Here is a 17533-nt window from a genome sequence, read left to right as displayed (position 1 = left end):
CGGACCTTTGATTTTGAATATACATATTATAATACATGATAATAGCGTCGCGCATATGCATAAACAATAGCGAAGCCGAGTGGAGCAAAGAGTGGACGCGATTGGATTATCGTCCGCTCGCGCAGCTCTGCCTTTGGTCTTATATACGCATAGGCAGATAGGTAGATAGGACATACCGTAGAGTCGGCAGTTGTGTTGCCGACGAGCCATTATAAACTTGCCTCGTATCATAAATGAGGGTTCGTTCCGACTTTCAGACCGTATGCACTAACCGACTCTAACTGTATATGCAAATATGCAAATGCCGCATGTGTGTACGTATGTATTCGAATTATGCTGCGCTTTGATTTACTAATTGTATTCGCCATTTAATTTTCTTCTTCTTCTACTTGTTCGGCCCCGCCGTCGTCGCCACTCTATAGTCTAGTGTTCACCCCCCAAACGAATTCGCCGCTTTTGAACATGTAGCTGTTTTTACGCTCAATTTATGATACGTCAATTGTATTACTCGTTTAGGTGTGTCTGTGTGTATGTTTGATCCAGCTGCATACGCGCGCAAACACGCGAATCAGTGATTACTATCCCGATCGCTGATACCGAGTTCCCCAACGCACCAATTAATTTCTTTCTAACGCGATTCGCGAAATTCAGCTCCAACTCCTTCCAATTCCCACGTTTCGCCCGACAAATACGGTGATTCTAATTATTGCTCTATGGGTTACTCATCATAATATCACCTGTCATGCGATGAATTCAAACTCATATACACCAAATACATGCGTGTGAACGAAATATCGATTTTCTTTTCTAAGAATCTACCGAAAAGGTAGCGAACCCGCTTGTGCTGGCCCGATAATGCTCGACAGGGGGACGTTCATTTACCGACTGTGCGTCGGGTAACATCCCCTAGCCGAAGCTTCGAGCGTTCGCGGCTGAGGGGCAGCACCGATTATTTTACCAGCTGCTGAGAATCATTCCACTTCTTTACCTTAAAGTTTATTTGCCTTTTATCATTTTTTCATTTACGTTTTTCCTTTTGTTGATATTTTTATTTCTGCGTCATTTTGATTTCGTTAAAATTTACACTCATTTTTATTTAAAAATGTAAAAATGTCAGTGTATTCATCGATATTGTAGAGCACCTTGAAAGTTGAACTATAATTCCTTGTTTTTTTTTTTTTTTTTTTTTTTTTTTTTTTTTTTTAAGGCCAATGAGTTAAAAATTTAAAAGACATTGAACTGTCGCAAGGTCAATTTGAGATCATTTTATGTCCATTTTGAGACTAAATCGTCTGTAAGGCCAAGCGAATTCGATTTCTTATAGTTTTATTGACTTTTAAGACCAGCGAGCTTTTATCATATTAAATACTTCTGAAAAATAGTGTCAAAAGCGAGGTGACAACATTTCGTTAATCAGTTTTGAGAATCGTCATAATTACTCATCGCGACTTTTGATGGATTTTTAAAGAAAAATGTTTTGTTCGCAACGGAATCCATCGACCGAAAGTAGATAACGCGCGTAAGAAAGCAGGTATTTTTTGGAAAGTCGTAAGTGTCCAAAAGCCATTATTCAATGGCTCGCTTCACTTACGAATATACGAACAAGCGTTGATTGATAAAAATATGTGTCAACGTCGAGGTGTCGAAAGAAGAATGAAGTGAAAGATCCGACTCGGCGCAGCAGGGGACGAGCGAATCCATCTCGTCTTGATTTCCCGTGTCGGCGAGGCTGCAACTACCATTACACAGAGACTGGAGGCGCGCGCGGCACACGACGCACAAGTGCATGACGGCGGCGGCGCGTGCAGCAGTCGAGTGCACTGTGTTATAATCGCTCTCTAGGCAATCAATTAACGGACCAATCGCGCCGTTAATTAAGGGCCTCGATTGGAACGTAATGGGGTACTGATGAATTCGCGCCCTGCACTCTCGACTCTGTGCTTATACATGCGTATAGCTACGCACTCACTCAGTAACGTGGAGCAGTTAGCGTTGCAGCAGCGGCAGTGCTCGCGAATTATGGTACGCGCAACGAATGAAATTCCGTACGTTGCAAATATTCGCAGTGTTGGGCAGAGGAGGGAGCTCGTGAGTGATTTTGACAATTGCCAACTATAGCCAAGCGGTGATCGTTCAAGGCCGTCTATGTATTGTACGAGGCGCGCAGGAAACGAAATATCAAATCGCAACGGTCGAGTCGCTAATGCGCGATAACTGGGCGCAGCAGCTACCTACCGGCCTTTTTGCAGGTGGCCCCCGCGCGGAGATTGACTTGGCCGGCTCCAAGGCATCTCGGCTTAATCGGAGCTCTCCCCCACGAGCTTTATCGCTGCTTCCTCTTTTGGCTGGATCCCTGCAGTCGCTGCGATTAACTTTTCGCCGGGTCACGTCCATTTTCGCGACTGTTGTATCGAGTTATCGCAGGGAACATTTCAATCTATCCTTTTTTTTTATTTTTAGCGAATTTTCATCGGTGTATCTCAATTACTTTGTGTGCGCGGGTCAAAGTTGCCGTTGCCAAAGTCAGCCGCGCATAATCTCGATATTTCCCTCGTCTGCTCGTAGTCATATAGCTGTCATCGATTACAAAAGGCTTTGGATCGCAAACCGCTCATAGCGTAGCAAGGCCGGGATGCACAATTCATATATATTCGATTTTGCCATAGGAAATCGAGCGACGACGAGGCGCTTTGAAGTGCAAATGTCATCAGGACATTGCTGCCGCTCTCCACCGAGCAATCAACTTGGACACCCGATGTCACCGCCGCACGATACATAGGCTATATATTAAGACCGGCTAAAGCCTCGCTCGGCCGGAGCTATATGCACGAGAGCAACGAAAAAAAAAAACATAGGGGGTGCGCGGAGGAGGCAGGCCTAGCAATCAGCAGCAAAAACAATTCGTTCGCTATATTTGCTCGGCACTCATTTCGCGACGTGTAGCATCCCTCCACCGATATAGCTTTTTTGTCCCTCTTGTTGGTTCTATAACGCGTTTGCGGAGCTCGGTAACGATTTCAATTTATCCCCTCTCTTTTGCTTTTTGCTCCGCGCAAATCATCGATAGTCAAAAAGTGCAAAAAAAGCTCGCGCAGAGATAAAAATTTGCGCGACTCGCTAATGAAAACTTTTGACTCGTTTAAGCGGATAATACAGGCTAGTGTCCTCGCGCAAAATATGATCCTCGTGGAAAAAAAAACTTGGCTTACTTGCGTATAATTTTATGTAGTGCGAGTAAATGTGCTCACTGCTGGGAAATCAGGTAACGCTGACGAGTGACTACGACTCCAGCCAGCGGGTCATCATTTCATTTACTTCCCTCTTTAATGTATGTACATTCCACTTAAGGCTACATCACCCCTGCATCATCATCATCATCAGCAGCAGCGGCGGCGGCAGTCCGTCGTGTGTCCAACAGGCCATTTATAAACTCACCATTTTCTCATTAAATTCTCCCTCTTTCTCTTTCTCCTTCGTCAACGTTGACGTCGACGGTCGACGTAGTCGTAGCCACCGCTGCTTGTTGGCTTGCTGCGCGTCCGAAATGCTTCCCTCTTGGCCAACTATACACACACACATAGGTGCATGGACAGAGAGAGAAGAGAGACAACTGCTGCTTCTGGGTCCCGTATTACATTAATTAAACGCGAAACGAGTTTTTCTCGGTAATACGTCCGTTGCTCGCTATTTTCAGTAAAACGGCCCCATACTTTCATTTAAGTTGCCCAGTGCGAACAGTTTTCCTTTTTTGTCTCTTTTTCTTTCTTGAAAAAGTCAAACCTTCCACCTCTCTCTTTCTCTCTCTCTCTGGTATAGTGCACTGCAGCTCTATGTAGGTAGGTACCTTTCTTTTTCACTTCCAACATCCCCGCGGCATAGTGCTTATTTTCCCTAACTTTTTTTTATTTTATTTATGCTTTCAGCCAAGCTAGAACAAAGGACCGCCGCACTATCGCGTGGAAGAGAGAGAAGGTACGGAGAAAAAGGGAATGACACGATTATTTTAATAAAAATTCAGCTTATTTACGACGTAGAGCACAGTGTGCAACCACCGTTTTCTCTTTCTCTCTCTCTTTAATTACGTGAACGAGCTTTACAAATGCGGCTTTGCTTTTGTTACTTTGCGATTGCCTCGTTATTCAACAACGTAGCGAATAAGAGAGTCTAGTGCGCTGCAAGTGTCTAGCAGCAGCAGCAGCAGCAGCAGCGACTCGTCTAATGAACGTTCGAGTAAATATTATTTCTGTTTATGTATTCGTCAACTAAGTATGACTGGAGCCTTAATTAATAACGAGCCCCGACTGTCGCGCGCGAGGCCGCAGGCTGTGTTGAGCTACCGCGCCGATGGAAACTCGGCTATGAGCGCCGCTAACTGGCTACTGGCATTGTTATAGCATTGCATGCCCTCCATCCCTCAACTATCAAAGCAATCTATGCTTGGATTTAACATCCATACGTGCACTATGCTATTCTAGATTCCTACCGCAAGATGGCGAGTACCCAGTATCTGCAAATCTGCAAGTGGCCAAGTCAAAATAACTGTATAAGTCAAGGCAGGAATACCTTCTATCATTTATTCCCTATTAATTTTTTCGTATCATTTTTTATTATTGCTCTTGATTAAAATCAGCTCTCCTCAACCATGTCCTCTTGAGGTAAGCTATTATGGCGAGCCATGCTTGCGTCCCTGCAGCCTCCGTGCGCTTTCGTCCTTGACCATGCTGTTTCCTTGATGGACCAGCGTTGGCATCGGGTGAAGGAGCGCGCGGAGTGGAATAGCACTACCTTCTGTTTCTAATGTTATATTATTTGTACAATTTTTGTTATACTTGTTATACTTGTCTATAATTTGCACATCTGTAAAGATTTTCTGTAATTTTTAAATAATATTAAGATTAAAGTAAGTGCAATGCCCTAACGGGCGCAAGCACTATAAATATAAAAATTTATACAATTTTGAACATTTCTGTTAGGGATATGATTCTTTTATTTTTCGTTAGATAAAACCTGCAATACAGCTAGACGAAACAGGCAATATTGGAATGGCTCGGGTAATTCTGTTTCTCGCTAAAAACTTTGAGCTAAAAAAATTCAAAAATGTTTCAAAAATTATTTCATCCCGAAAACGAAGTAGAAATTAGTCAAAGAATATACGTGTGTAAACAGGAACGAGAGGTAGAGCATACAGATAAACTCACGCGTGTAGGCAAATGAAAATGATCAGTTGGCATTCGTTTATATATGCATACATATTCGTCTCTCTCTCTCTCTCTCTCTCTCTCTCTCAAGCCATACGAATCCTCTCTCTGTCTATGCTCGAACAAATTTAATAAATCCCCGATTTCCTCGGCGTAGGTAGCTATGTATGCTAGCTCTGCGCCATCATGCCTGAAAGGCAAAGGATATGGATTGTATGCGAAGCTCTCTGGGAAGATCCTCCTTTTCCCCCTTGTACATACTCTGGCAAAACTGCCGCTGCAAACTCTGCTGCTGCTGCGCGTAGTGAGTGAGCGAGAGAGAGAGAAACGGGCGTTTAATCGACCCCCGGCTAATAAACAAGCGCACGCGCTGCCAACGCGGCAAGCTTTGTCGCTTTAATGGACAATGCTTCAACGACTGTGTCGAGTAAATTTTCCGAGCATCGCACATCGATAAAGCAGTAGCTGTTGTATACCCCCACGCACGCACACGTACACACACATTTCGCGTCGAGAAAGAGGGAGTAAACCTCGAGTTTTGCCCAAGTAAAGCACGCAGACGATGCTCGCTACTAATACTCACTTGTCATTTGCAGAATTAGTTCAATGGCAACACAGTCTGCACTCCGACAAACTTTATATAATAACAGCTACGGCAAATTAATAAATTTTTCTCTTCAAAGCACGTAATTGAGGTGGTAGAGAAATTTTTTAGAATTAATAACGGCATGAAACCCTGTATATAGAGCTCGCGAAAGCAAACTTGATAGGATTTTATTAAATTAATCAGAAAAATTTTTCTCATAAATTTTAACGAGTTGCAAGTTCATCACGGCCGCTTTGAGTGCAGCTAAAGCTCAAGGCGCTGCCTGACTGCCTGCTTGGACGAAAGTCATTATAACTCTTTTTCGCGGGGCGCGTCGAGAGATCGACTTCCGCAAGAGAAACTTTTTAAAACTAGACTCGCGCGCCGCTTGATGAAATAAAAGGTAAGAGGTCGAAATTTAAAAAGCGGAAGTTAATTCTTGAGATTCGCTCTCTGTCTACTTGGGCGTTTTCTCGCTTGGCCTCCTCTCCTCCTTCGTCCTTCCTTCGTCTTTGCAGCTTTCCACGACCATCAAAAGAGCTAATATTCTTCGCTTATTTTGGCTGTTTCCTGGGGCTTTTAATTAAGTCGAAAGAAAACCGAATAATCGTACTGTTATGCCACCCTCGCCTGCAGAGCTCCTGTGCCCTCCATCTCTCTCACTTATACTCCTCCTTTCTAAAGCCCACTCTTACTCATTCTCTCTCTCTCTCTCTGTCTCTATCTTCTCTTCGTGTTTCACGAAATTAATTAAAGCTTAATTGAAGCTCTTCTTTGAAATGCTAATACGTCAACAAACACGCCAGCAGTCGCTTACTCGCGCGTCATTGCTATCAGCGAAAGAATTTCGAAATCCGGTTGGAAAACTTGGTCGGCTCGACGTCTATTATGATGGCCCTCGACTGCTTGATAACGAGTTTAGCCGACTTTGCTGCTGCCTCGAATAAAAAGAGAGATTCATTCGCATTGAAGGTAATCGCCCAAAGTAAAACAATCCCATTTTATTACTACTATAAATGAATACTTTTATAATGAAAATAAAAACTAAAAAGAAAGAATTGGACATTGGACCATAGGAATATCATATGAAGGCAATTCGATTTAAATATGTACATCAAATTTATTCCATCACGAGTTGCTATATACAAATGAATTTCTAGTGTGTGTGTCGCTATAATATTTTTTGTTTACGTAGTCGCTCGAGTTGCGCATAGAAACGAATCACTTACATACAGTTTTTTACTCGACCATGTGGCAATTTGTTCGATTTAGTACCTGTACTCGCTCTCTAGGTGTATACTCGATACGGATCGAGTGCACTGCTCAGCGAGAAAATGCTCAACAATCGACTCGATACAAAGAATACAAAAAACACCGTCCGTGTACCCCGAAGCAAGTATCGTTTTATCAGTATTATTTTTCTTTTTTGACTATTTTTTGTTTTGTTTCATGCTCAACACTCATTTCTTATTACGGCTATACATTGTAGCTAGGCTAACGAATTATTAGGTGACCTCCGACTCGCCCGGTCGATCGCTCGGGCTCGAATCGAATTATAACGTCTATATAGTACACTGTTCACGCCTCCGACGAAACTCGGCTGCGTCGTCGCAGCGATCACCAACTCTTCTCTCTCTTCGCGAAATAATGGCTATTATATAGTATCACTTTTAAACGCTATAGGTCTAGTTTAATTTATTTTAATTAATAGGTTTTTTTTGTTATAATACGCCAGTAATGGTATACAGTTTTTGTTTTGTCCTTAATGCAGGTTTTGGTCGCGCAAGTTCCGACGACGACGCTTGTCTACACAATCAATGCATTCACCCTTAAAAGTATAGGTGTCTTGAGGATAGGTGCACGAGTAGCACCTTTACAGACACAAGAGTCACACACATTCTATTTACATGGTGATTGTCTCAGCCATTCCAACAACAACAACAAAAATATATTCACACGAAATTAGATTCGACAAGGAGATCAATACGAGTTTTAAATGTTACATTCAAGGGTTTTTGTCGAGCCCTCCAAGAGACCATATAATTGCAAATTGCTTTACAGTCAAGTTTCTTCTCTCTGTAGCAGAGTTATTACAATCTCGCGGTAAATTTTCATTTGCATACTCGACGCAACGAAAGCACAATAATATTTTGTTTTTTATTCGGTACATTGAAAAAGCTGCCCTTTCTTGAATCGGCGACATAGTACATGAAGCGTTTATGGCATTCAACGATCAGATTTACAATTGCGCGCGACGGAACATTGCACCGAATCATACAAGTACATAAGAGCAAAAGTAGTCTGTGGCGTGCAATATTTGACAAGATGCAGATAATTTCGAGTCAGCTTTGCGAAGACAACTGACTATTGTACACACATCTTAGGTAATCGCACACGTAATTCATTTATTGAAAAAGCTGCTTGTAGTCGAACGATCCAAATTGGATCGCTGAGATGGCGTCCGAAGGTCCTCCTCGCAAGCACAATCACAGGCGCGCGTCGAGCTTTCGATTCGCCGCAAACAACGGTGAAACAACGATCCGTCGTCGCGTCGCGTCGCTGCGCCGATCGATAATAGTCTCTCGGCCTGCGAAGGAGCCGCATTATTTCATGGCACAAGACGTCGTGCCGCTCAAAAGTCCTAAGCGTCTTGGAGCTGGTGGTGGCGCTCGGTCTTTCACGAGACGGGCACGTAGGAGGTCGGGGCGTCGTCGCGGCCCGTCGGGCTGCAGGACCGCCTCTGCAGGTGCTGCTGCATGTTTTTGGTGAGATGCTCGACGTGCTCCTTGGCGCGCAGACGTAGCGCCTGGATGCTCGACGATCGCGGGTCGTGGGCTGCGGAGATGGACACCGATGCAGCGGAGCCGCCACCCGGCGGACTGCCCGGGGGCTGGACCGAGGCGCTCACCAGACTGGCCATGCCGCCGCTGAGCACTCCTGTACAGACACAAAGCAAGCGGAGCAGAGAGTTAGATTGGAAAGCACAAGAAATACGAGACTCGACTCTCGACGAGGGGGAGTTTGTATATAAGATGTCAGAATCAGAGATGCGTGTGTTGTAAGGAAGGTAAATTACGCACGAGGTACGGAGGCCTCTTACCAGCTAGGGCCGCGTTGCCGCCGGGCGCTACGGGGGGAGGCGACGGCAGCCGCCTCGGGGACGTGAGGTAGCTGGCGTATCCGGCGTGCGGACCCGCCAAGAAGCCCGGCAAGGCGTTCAGCAGACCGCCAGGGTGCAGCCAGGGGTCGGCCGTCAGACCGATGCTCGTGCCGCCGACGTTTCTGCAAGAGACAACAAAGACAAAAGTTGGTATAATTATGCCATGGTATAGCGGGGATCGATCGAATCTCGAGTCGATTGGTCGAGCGAGAGGATGTATGCGTATGCTGAGTAATAATATGTTATTACATTTTGTACCTTATGGTTGCCGCGTGGTGGTACTCGCTGAGTCCGAGTCGGGCAGCTTCCATTTTCTCCTGGCGACGCCATTTGGCTCGGCGATTTTGAAACCAGACCTGCGGCACAAAGAAAATAGAGACAAATGAATCAGAATTGCTTTTGTTTTCTCTTGTACATTTTGTCAACAAGGATAAATGATGATCAAAAGTGCATTAAATTATGAGCTAGCCCCGGACATTCCAGCCGCATGACGATGATCGCGCAATAAGAGAAGCAACTAGGTATAGAAGAGGAGTATACGATATCGCGAAAATAACAAACCATCGGAGGAGCTGCTCATATTAATAAGGTGAAAAAAATTCCGCTTATAAGCGAGTCGGGCGCGCGTCGTCATTATGCGCATTAATAAAATGAGAAAAATCGCCCTATCATCGTAAAACACTCTCGTGCTCTCTCGGGCCGGCCTAATGCGTTGCTCATAATTTTTGTACTCATTATCTCGCGCGCTGATCGAATGTGTTCTGGCTACCGGTTACAAAAACATCTTTTTTCTCTCTTTCTCTCCTCTCTTTCTCTTGTCGCGATGTTGTATACGTATATATATAGCCACCACCGCAGCAGCAGCAGCATTGCTTTCTATTCTGCGCGTGTGCTGCGCTGCGTGCGTATGTAATTACGCGGTGGCAGCAGCTGCCGACGGACTCCGCAGCGAGGCATATAATATAATGTACCAAAACTAGAGCGAGCGAGCTTGGCACAAAGTGAACCGATCTCGGCGCGTGAGCGAGCTTATTAGCCATGTAAAATAAGCCGAGGCTACTGTACTCTTTTTTTTTTTTTTTTTTACAATATTCGCTGCGCAAGACAATTTGCTAATGGCTAATTCGTGAAAGTGCCGCTAAATGAATTTGTATTAACCTCGAGCGAGCTATTATGTTGTTTTCTGTGCGGGGCCCCTTACCTCTCGTATTATATACCAGTAGCACTTTTACCTTCTTGTCGCTCTGTATTAATGGATTCGCTCGATTCTTATCTTTCATTACAGTTATAATGTATCGCTTATATATATATATGCTATAGGTATGTGTGTGTGGAGAAAATTCGATTCGGCCGCACGCACGAGCCAAAAGCATCTTTATTTAACGTCGCAGAGCATTTTTTTGTAATAATTCGGTAGCTATAATGGTAATTTAAATAGTCTTTGGATGAATAATTCATCATGAGCGCTGTTATTCATGCAGCCCGAGCTCAATCTCGACTGGTTTAATATATCGACATCTATGAATTAACGAGCTCTGTAGAGCCGTTTCATAATGGCCTTTTCGTAATTTTTAATAACATTTTTGCCTCTTGCTTCTTCTGTCACTCGGCTTAATAGATGTGTCTGACGTGGATAAGCGAGCATCAAGGGCGTTTGTCACTGTCGAATTAATGGATTCTCTCTCTCTCTCTCGTCGCTTAAATTGGCCACTCTGACAAACGTAATTAAAAAATGGCTTTATCATCCGTGAAATTCAATTAAAATACGTATTTTTCGACGTAAAAATTGCTACTGTGCTACGACACGGACAGTAGCGGCTACTGTGCGCCGCATTCCGACGCACGACGACGCGTGATCGACCGACCGACCAAATAAACTCTCTTTAAAAAAAAAAAAAAAAACATAAATAAGCTCTCGCGCCGCAATGGCGCTACGATCGAGCTTATTCGCCACCACTTCGTATACGTGTGCGCGTACGAAAAAGAACGAAAGTTCACCCTTAGCGTTGGGTGAGAATGGTAAATAATTCATGAAGCGCCTGCCAGAAACAGGCCGAAGCCGAAGAATGGCTGCCGTCGCTTACTACACTACGCTCACTTTCGATTTCCAGCGGGGTAAGACTGCACAGAGCAGCAGCCCCTCGAGCTTCGGCTTTCTTCTCGCCAGCTTTCCAAGTTTCTCTCCTTCTCTCTGAGTCTCTTGGACCGCCCTCCGTTAACGCCCTGCTTTCGCGCGCGACCAGCCAATTTTCTCTCTCCCGAGGTTTGATTTTTTCCACCGGCGCCTTACTTACAAAGTTTTGTTGTCGATGAAATGCTTTTTTGCTTTGGCTCAACTTTGGCTGTATCTCTCTCCCTTCCCGGCTCGTTGGCAGCCCTCACGTATGTAGCCCCCCTTAATGCATCCTTGTTTGCGCATCAGAGTGATTTCAATGGCGTAAATTTACTTTGCGACGAGGCAGAGGCAGGACTTTGGAATATTAGATCAACTCGCTTTCAAAATCGCGCTAACTTTTTTAAAGTGCAATTATGTTTTTTTCTCTCTTTGCATGCGCGACTCGACTGAACTACGAGAAGAGCAGCGAGAGAGAATTGAAGGCAGCAACAACAGTTTATAGCGAAATTCGACGTCGTTTTTCTCGGGGCTCCGACGAGCTGCGCTGTATAGGTAAGAGGAAAAATTACGAGATCGCTTTACTCGCTCGCTCGGCTCATCAGGACGATATTCATCTTATAAGTGAGTAAAAAAGGCAATTTGTCGGGGCGTCGAGAGAGGGCGTGTATTTTTCCTCGCTCTCTATACAGCAACAATGAGATAAGTCTGCGCAAAACAAGATGCCTGGAGAGATGTAATGAGAGGCGCTTGCTCTCGGCTCGCTCGAGCTCGTTCGCTCGCGATGCCAAGATAAGCGAATTTCCTTTAAGCGAGCGGAGCTTTTTCAATTTTCCCGACGCGCTGCTCGCTTCTTCTTGTATATATTTACGCGCCGAGTGCAGAAAAAAAGCTCGACAAAGTGTATTTATCTAGCTGACAAATTTGTCCAAAGATCCACGTGATCTTTCTTTTATTGAAGGCTAGTTTACTGCGCACAAATCATGATACTGCAACCCGAGTACATTATTTCATTCGAGACGCGTGCGTTTGGGGGAGGTTCTCGCTTACGATCGCAATAAGAGCTAAAAAAAGAGAAGCGTAAGAAAAGTACGTGATCCGTTACGATCTCATCCACGAAGCAACATCAGTATAGCAGCACGTGCAGACGAGGAGCTAGCAAGTATACAGAGAGGCGCGTCGAGAAGGAGGAAATATAAAAGAAGAAAAGCCTTAACTCCGGCTTAACGTCCTTAGGGTGTAAATATATTAGGCGCTAGCTTTGAGAGCGAGAGAGAGCAAACGATATCGTCGCTTACTCGCGCGCGAGCGAGCGGATAAATTCGTTCTCTCTCTCGCGCGCGACGGCAGTAGCGACGGCGGTGGCTGCGAATCGCACAAAATGGAAGCCCGAGTAGTGTATGTTTCCATTAGAGGCAGGCGCGTACACCCGAAACAATTACTCGCGGAAATGAGACGGAGGCGAATTTCCAGTTATTGCTCGAGTTTCGCATTACTCCGTACACGAATATATATATTCGAGGCTGCAGCGTAATTTCGGTCGATCGTCCTAGTCGTCGTAGTCGGCGAATCGAATTAAACGCGACGGCAGCGGCAGAGCCCCTTTCACGCTCGGCAAAGCGAATATAGAGAGATACGAGAAATTAATGCGGCGATACGTACTCGTCGCGTAAACGATCGCGTCGGGACTACTGCACAATGGATCGCTAGATTTGTCGCCTAATGTATCAGTGCGATCGGAAGTGGAGATTATAATGCATAGCGAGAGAAGTGGAAGGAGCCCGCGAGACACAATGAGCCAGGACAAAAGCTGCCATGTGTGTGCTTGTTTAAGTGTGCTATTGTCCCACTCTCTCGAACATACAGGCAGCGATCTTCGATAGCGAGATTAGCTTCTGCATGACTTGAAGTTATATTATATAGCGCCAAAAAGGTTCGTTTCGTTCGACGCGAGTGAGATTTTATTGCATAGCGCGGCACGACTCAACGCACCACGACGATTAAATTAGCCCCAGCGATTATTATTGCTCGCGCAAAGAATCCAACTCGAACGAGCTTAAACAACCTAAATACAGTCGACGAATTAATTAACGTTTGATTTCGATCGAATAATACCATAATTTGCGAGCGAGTTTGTGTGTGTACGCTAAGCTGCGCTCGTTTGGCTATATGCGCACGCCTGCACACATCATATCTCCCTCGCTGTATAATGTAGATAGATATATAGCGAGATGGCGGAATTTCTATTATGCCAATTTTGCGCAATAATTGCATATGCTCGTTGATTAATATTCCGCAATAGCGACAATAATTAACTGCGCAGTTCTCTCTCCCTCTCCCTCTGCGGCAGTGCATATGTCACGAGCTCTCGAGTCTGCTCTGGCCTGCCTATCTACCTACGATCGACGTAATCGTTTGGCCGAGTCGCGATGATTTATTTCGGAAAACGCAGATCGATAACATTTACCAATGAAAATTGCGCTACCGACGCTGCACTCCTGCTGTAGCTGCTGCTGACGCTTTGGACGAAATAGCACTCATGGCTCGTTTTTTAAGTAGATTTTCACGTGGATCGCTTGTTATGATGCGATAGCCATCGGTGTCGCAAGACGGATCTCACGCTTCCCTTGCCCTTAATCGATTCTTTTCTCTCTGCTCTCGTCCTCTTGCGAATCAGCTGTTTGGCGATTCGTTTGTCAATGGCTCAGCATCGATGCCAGCATAATAATACGTCTCTATTAATTGAGACGATGTCTTTCTCTGTTTTTTGCTCGCTCCCTTACTTACATATATTATTATACTTCCGGTATGCTGCCTGGACTGTTCTGGACTGCTCCAAAATAAAATGTTTTGGCGAAGAATTAAAAGCCTCAATAATATCTTAGGCTTTCTTTTTTTATAATTTTTAAATTTGTATTTCGTATTGCATACAAGAAATTTGCGATATTTTACTTTGATAATCGTTGCTCTATCAGTACAAAAAATGAAAACTCACTTTTTTAATTTATTTTATAAAAAACTATATTTATTTCATTTGAAATCTGAATATGAATCTGAATTTTGCATAATTATAACAGATATCGAGACATTTTCAAGTTACATTCTCGTTTTTATTTATTTCGTTACTATTCATGCTAACAACACATGCATCTAAGCTCAAAACTTTTGAAGTCATATACTCGTAAACTTTTTAAAATCTATGCGCCCAAGGTATCTTTTTGGTACCGTCGCAATCTGTTCTTCGTCCGTAATAGTGGCCGAGCTTTGGTTGGTAATCTTCAAGTACGTATTCAAACAAACCTGGGCCGTTGGATCCTTCCCGATCGATTCGCGGGCCGAAGAAGGAAATACCGACGACCAGCCACGAAGATATTTTCTCATCAGTATCTTGCACAATTTGGCGTCGCAGACGGCGCGAGGGACCGGCGACAACAGGCCGAACATACGACGCGCGAACGCGTACTGCAAATACGTGAGCTTTTCCTCCGCATCTTCTTGTGACATGTGAAGCAGATCGAAGAGCGACACACCCGGACCCATCATTATGCTCTTCATATTTCTTTTCTCGCAGCTATCTTGCAGCGAATATTTGTCAACGTTCTCCGGCATGTCGAACAAGTTGTGCTTGATGAAGATATCCATGACGGTTCGGACGCTGTCAAAGTCGAATCGGAATTTGAGTCTCTCTAGACGATCGATGATGCTCAGAATTCGGAAGGCAAAATTGATTCTGAAGTTAAGCTGGGTGACGTCCGGATGCGCTTCGAATCGCTTGGCGAAGTAATCCGGAGCGGGAAAAACGAAGTCGGACAGCTTCGCGCCATGATTCTTGAGTGCACTAAACGCTTTGGGCAAAAGATTCGCCACGGCCAATTGCAGCGGGGTCCGATTCGATTCGTCTCGGGCGTCGACCTGCAGCTTCAGATTTAATTCCTTGCAGATCTTGAGGAAAGTGTCCAGCAAGCCGTCGTCGTCTCTCTGGCAGATGAGGTGCAGAGGAGTCGATCCCTGGCCGTTGGCCTTGTTCGGGTCAGCTCCGTGTCTCAGCAAGAACTGGACGATCTGGTTTTTAGCGACGTCACACCGGTTGGACAGAGCATAATGTAGCGGCGTCTGATTCGACTTGTCCGGGACGTCGATCAGTTCTTTTTCATTTCGTCCCTCGAGGATCTGCAACAGTAGCTGCGTCAGATTGATCGAGGCAGCGTAATCGTCGTCTCTCTTGCAGATGATGTGCAGGGCTGTCAATCCTTCCTCCGTCGGCATCTGTGGATTCGCGCCTCGTCTCAGCAGCTCCAGGGGTAACTCCACATTATGGCAATTGGCCAGAGCCTCGTGCAGCGGGCTCCGACCCGACTTGTTCAGGACGTCGATGTTCACGCCTTTCGACTTCTCGTCGATGTTCACGTCTTTCAACTTCTGCATCTCGTCGCAGACTCTGAAGAACAGAGAGAGTAATTCATCGTTGCTTTTTCGGCAAATGACGTGCAGAGGAGTCAATCCCTCCTTGTTGATCGCGTTCGGTTCGGCGCCATTCCTCAGCAGCAGTTCCAACACTTCTGTGCGGCCATTTTTCAGTGCCAAGTGCAGCGGCGAATCGCCAGTTTTTTCAACGGGCAGATTGGACAGCGTCGAGTTTTCTCCGCTTTCACGCTTGAGGAATTTCTCGACGACGTTGCGACACTCCGGCGACTGGCAGGCCGCGTGGAAGTGACTGAGGCCGGATTCTGCGTCGACGTAATTCGAGGTCGGGTCGTCGTATATTTCGAAAAGCTCGGCGACCAAAAATTCGGTGTACGGGTGTCCAGTGGCGCGATGCACCGGTGTGGTGCGAATCAGCGAGCGTGGCTCGCTGTCGCTTACGACGGCCACGGGCTTGTCCTTGTAGCCGGCCTTGATCAAGAACTGGACGAATCGCGGGTTTGCATCGTGATACTGGGAATTTTGCCAGTGGTGTATGGAATCGAAGAGAAGACGATCGATCTCTTCGGGCCGAAAAATGCTTGAAATATCTGGAAGTTGGCTCGACCAATTGTCGATTATGAACTCAAGACCACGGAGAAGTTCGACTCGCTTTTCCTTGGTCGTCCCATCGATCTTGCTCTGTAGTTCCTTCAACCTATTCAAATCTTTGTCGACGCTATCGAAACCCGTAGGTTCGTAATCACTGACTTCTGAATTATCATTCACGTAGGATATTGGCAAGGACGATTGGTCCGATTCGTCCAATAGAGAAGATTCGAGATGGGACGTGGAAAATTTTTCCGAATGGTCCGAATGGAGTCTTTTGTCCGATTGAAAAGCCACGCGTTGGAAAAAGGGTGATGATTCTAAATTATTTTTGTCAATATGCGAGGCCGCAAATTTCGGCTTCAAATATTCGTTCAAATTGTTGTTGTCAATTTTGCTAAAGTCCGCCATTATTCTACACACTTGGAGACAAATACACTCGCTTATGTTTCTATAATTGAAAATACCTGCTCGACACGAGAATACTTGGAGCTGTGTTCTGAACGAGGCGAAAACCGTTACTGATCGCTGCTTTCAAATTCTTACTCTCTATACTAGTCGAGCAGAGTCAAGCGTACGTCAGCAATAGCGAAAATATTAGCTCGAACGTGTAGATACGTGTGCGCTCGATTGTAAACATACAGCCGTACATTGGACTTCTCGATTATGGTACGATTACGAGAAATTAGAAAAATAATTTTGTTTTCGAAAGTGAAGATTGAAAAATTAACGATATAATTTTTTCCTCGTCGAAGAAACTATAAAAGTCACTGGCTAAAATGCATAACAAAAAATTAAACATTATGATTTATCATTTCTCGATTCTCACAAGGAAGATTGTGCATAATGATTATCTTACGACCGCGTCGACTTTTTAATCGATTATTAATATTCGAGCTCTGCGTCGCGATTGGTTTAAAATGTTTGAGAAAATATCACTGATTCGTCGTGAAACATAATAGCTAAAATGACTATCGAATTTGCGTTTATCGGTCGAAAAGTCAAAATCAAGCGGCAGAATTACGTACGCAACTGCCTCGTTGCTAGTAAACAAGTCGAATATCCGTAAGCTGGCTATTTAAATGATACGTAATGTAGAGTCGAAAGACGTTCGAGTCTCGGCTCTCTAAATTGTCAGCGATACCGAGGCAGCTCGTTGCTCGGCTGGTAATACAAAGTGAGCCAAGTTTGACGTCTCTCGAGTCGTCGTCTCCTCCCATCTCGGTCTGCATTACTTATCGAGTAGCATATCAAAAGTAGCATAGCAAAATGAGAGCGGATTTATCGGACTGCAGATCTCGGAGAGCTGCTCCAGCACGAGAGAGTCAGCTCTCGCTGCATTTCCGTATATATAGCTCGCTGTGTACGGCGCACAGCACACGTACTACAACGTACGAACGAAAGAGTGAAAAAGAAGTAGGAAGGGATCGACGAATCCGGACGCGCGAGCTTTGTTGGCTCGCTCT

General features: G+C 45.0%; 1 protein-coding gene across 2 annotated transcripts in view; it reads right to left on the bottom strand.

Annotated features, from left to right (window-relative positions):
- Positions 1–6946: 6946 nt before the first annotated feature.
- The window catches only part of LOC106648680 (retinal homeobox protein Rx-B-like), a 50583-nt gene continuing 39996 nt past the window's right edge, over positions 6947–17533 (bottom strand). Inside the window, exons 4-6 of one of the 2 annotated variants that reach the window (XM_014365756.2) lie at positions 9194–9300; positions 8885–9066; positions 6947–8721 (exon numbers count right to left, since the gene is read on the bottom strand). In XM_014365756.2, coding sequence (XP_014221242.1) covers positions 8462–8721; positions 8885–9066; positions 9194–9300 — 549 coding nt within the window. In that variant the 3' untranslated portion in view covers positions 6947–8461. The remainder of the gene's footprint in view (positions 8722–8884; positions 9067–9193; positions 9301–17533) is intronic. The other variant, XM_014365757.2, reaches the window with a different exon arrangement.

The sequence above is a fragment of the Trichogramma pretiosum genome, unplaced genomic scaffold, assembly GCF_000599845.2.
Source record: "Trichogramma pretiosum strain Unisexual culture from Peru unplaced genomic scaffold, Tpre_2.0 scaffold69, whole genome shotgun sequence".
Taxonomy (NCBI): Eukaryota; Metazoa; Arthropoda; class Insecta; order Hymenoptera; family Trichogrammatidae; genus Trichogramma; species Trichogramma pretiosum.
This window is presented reverse-complemented; position numbering and strand designations above follow the sequence as displayed.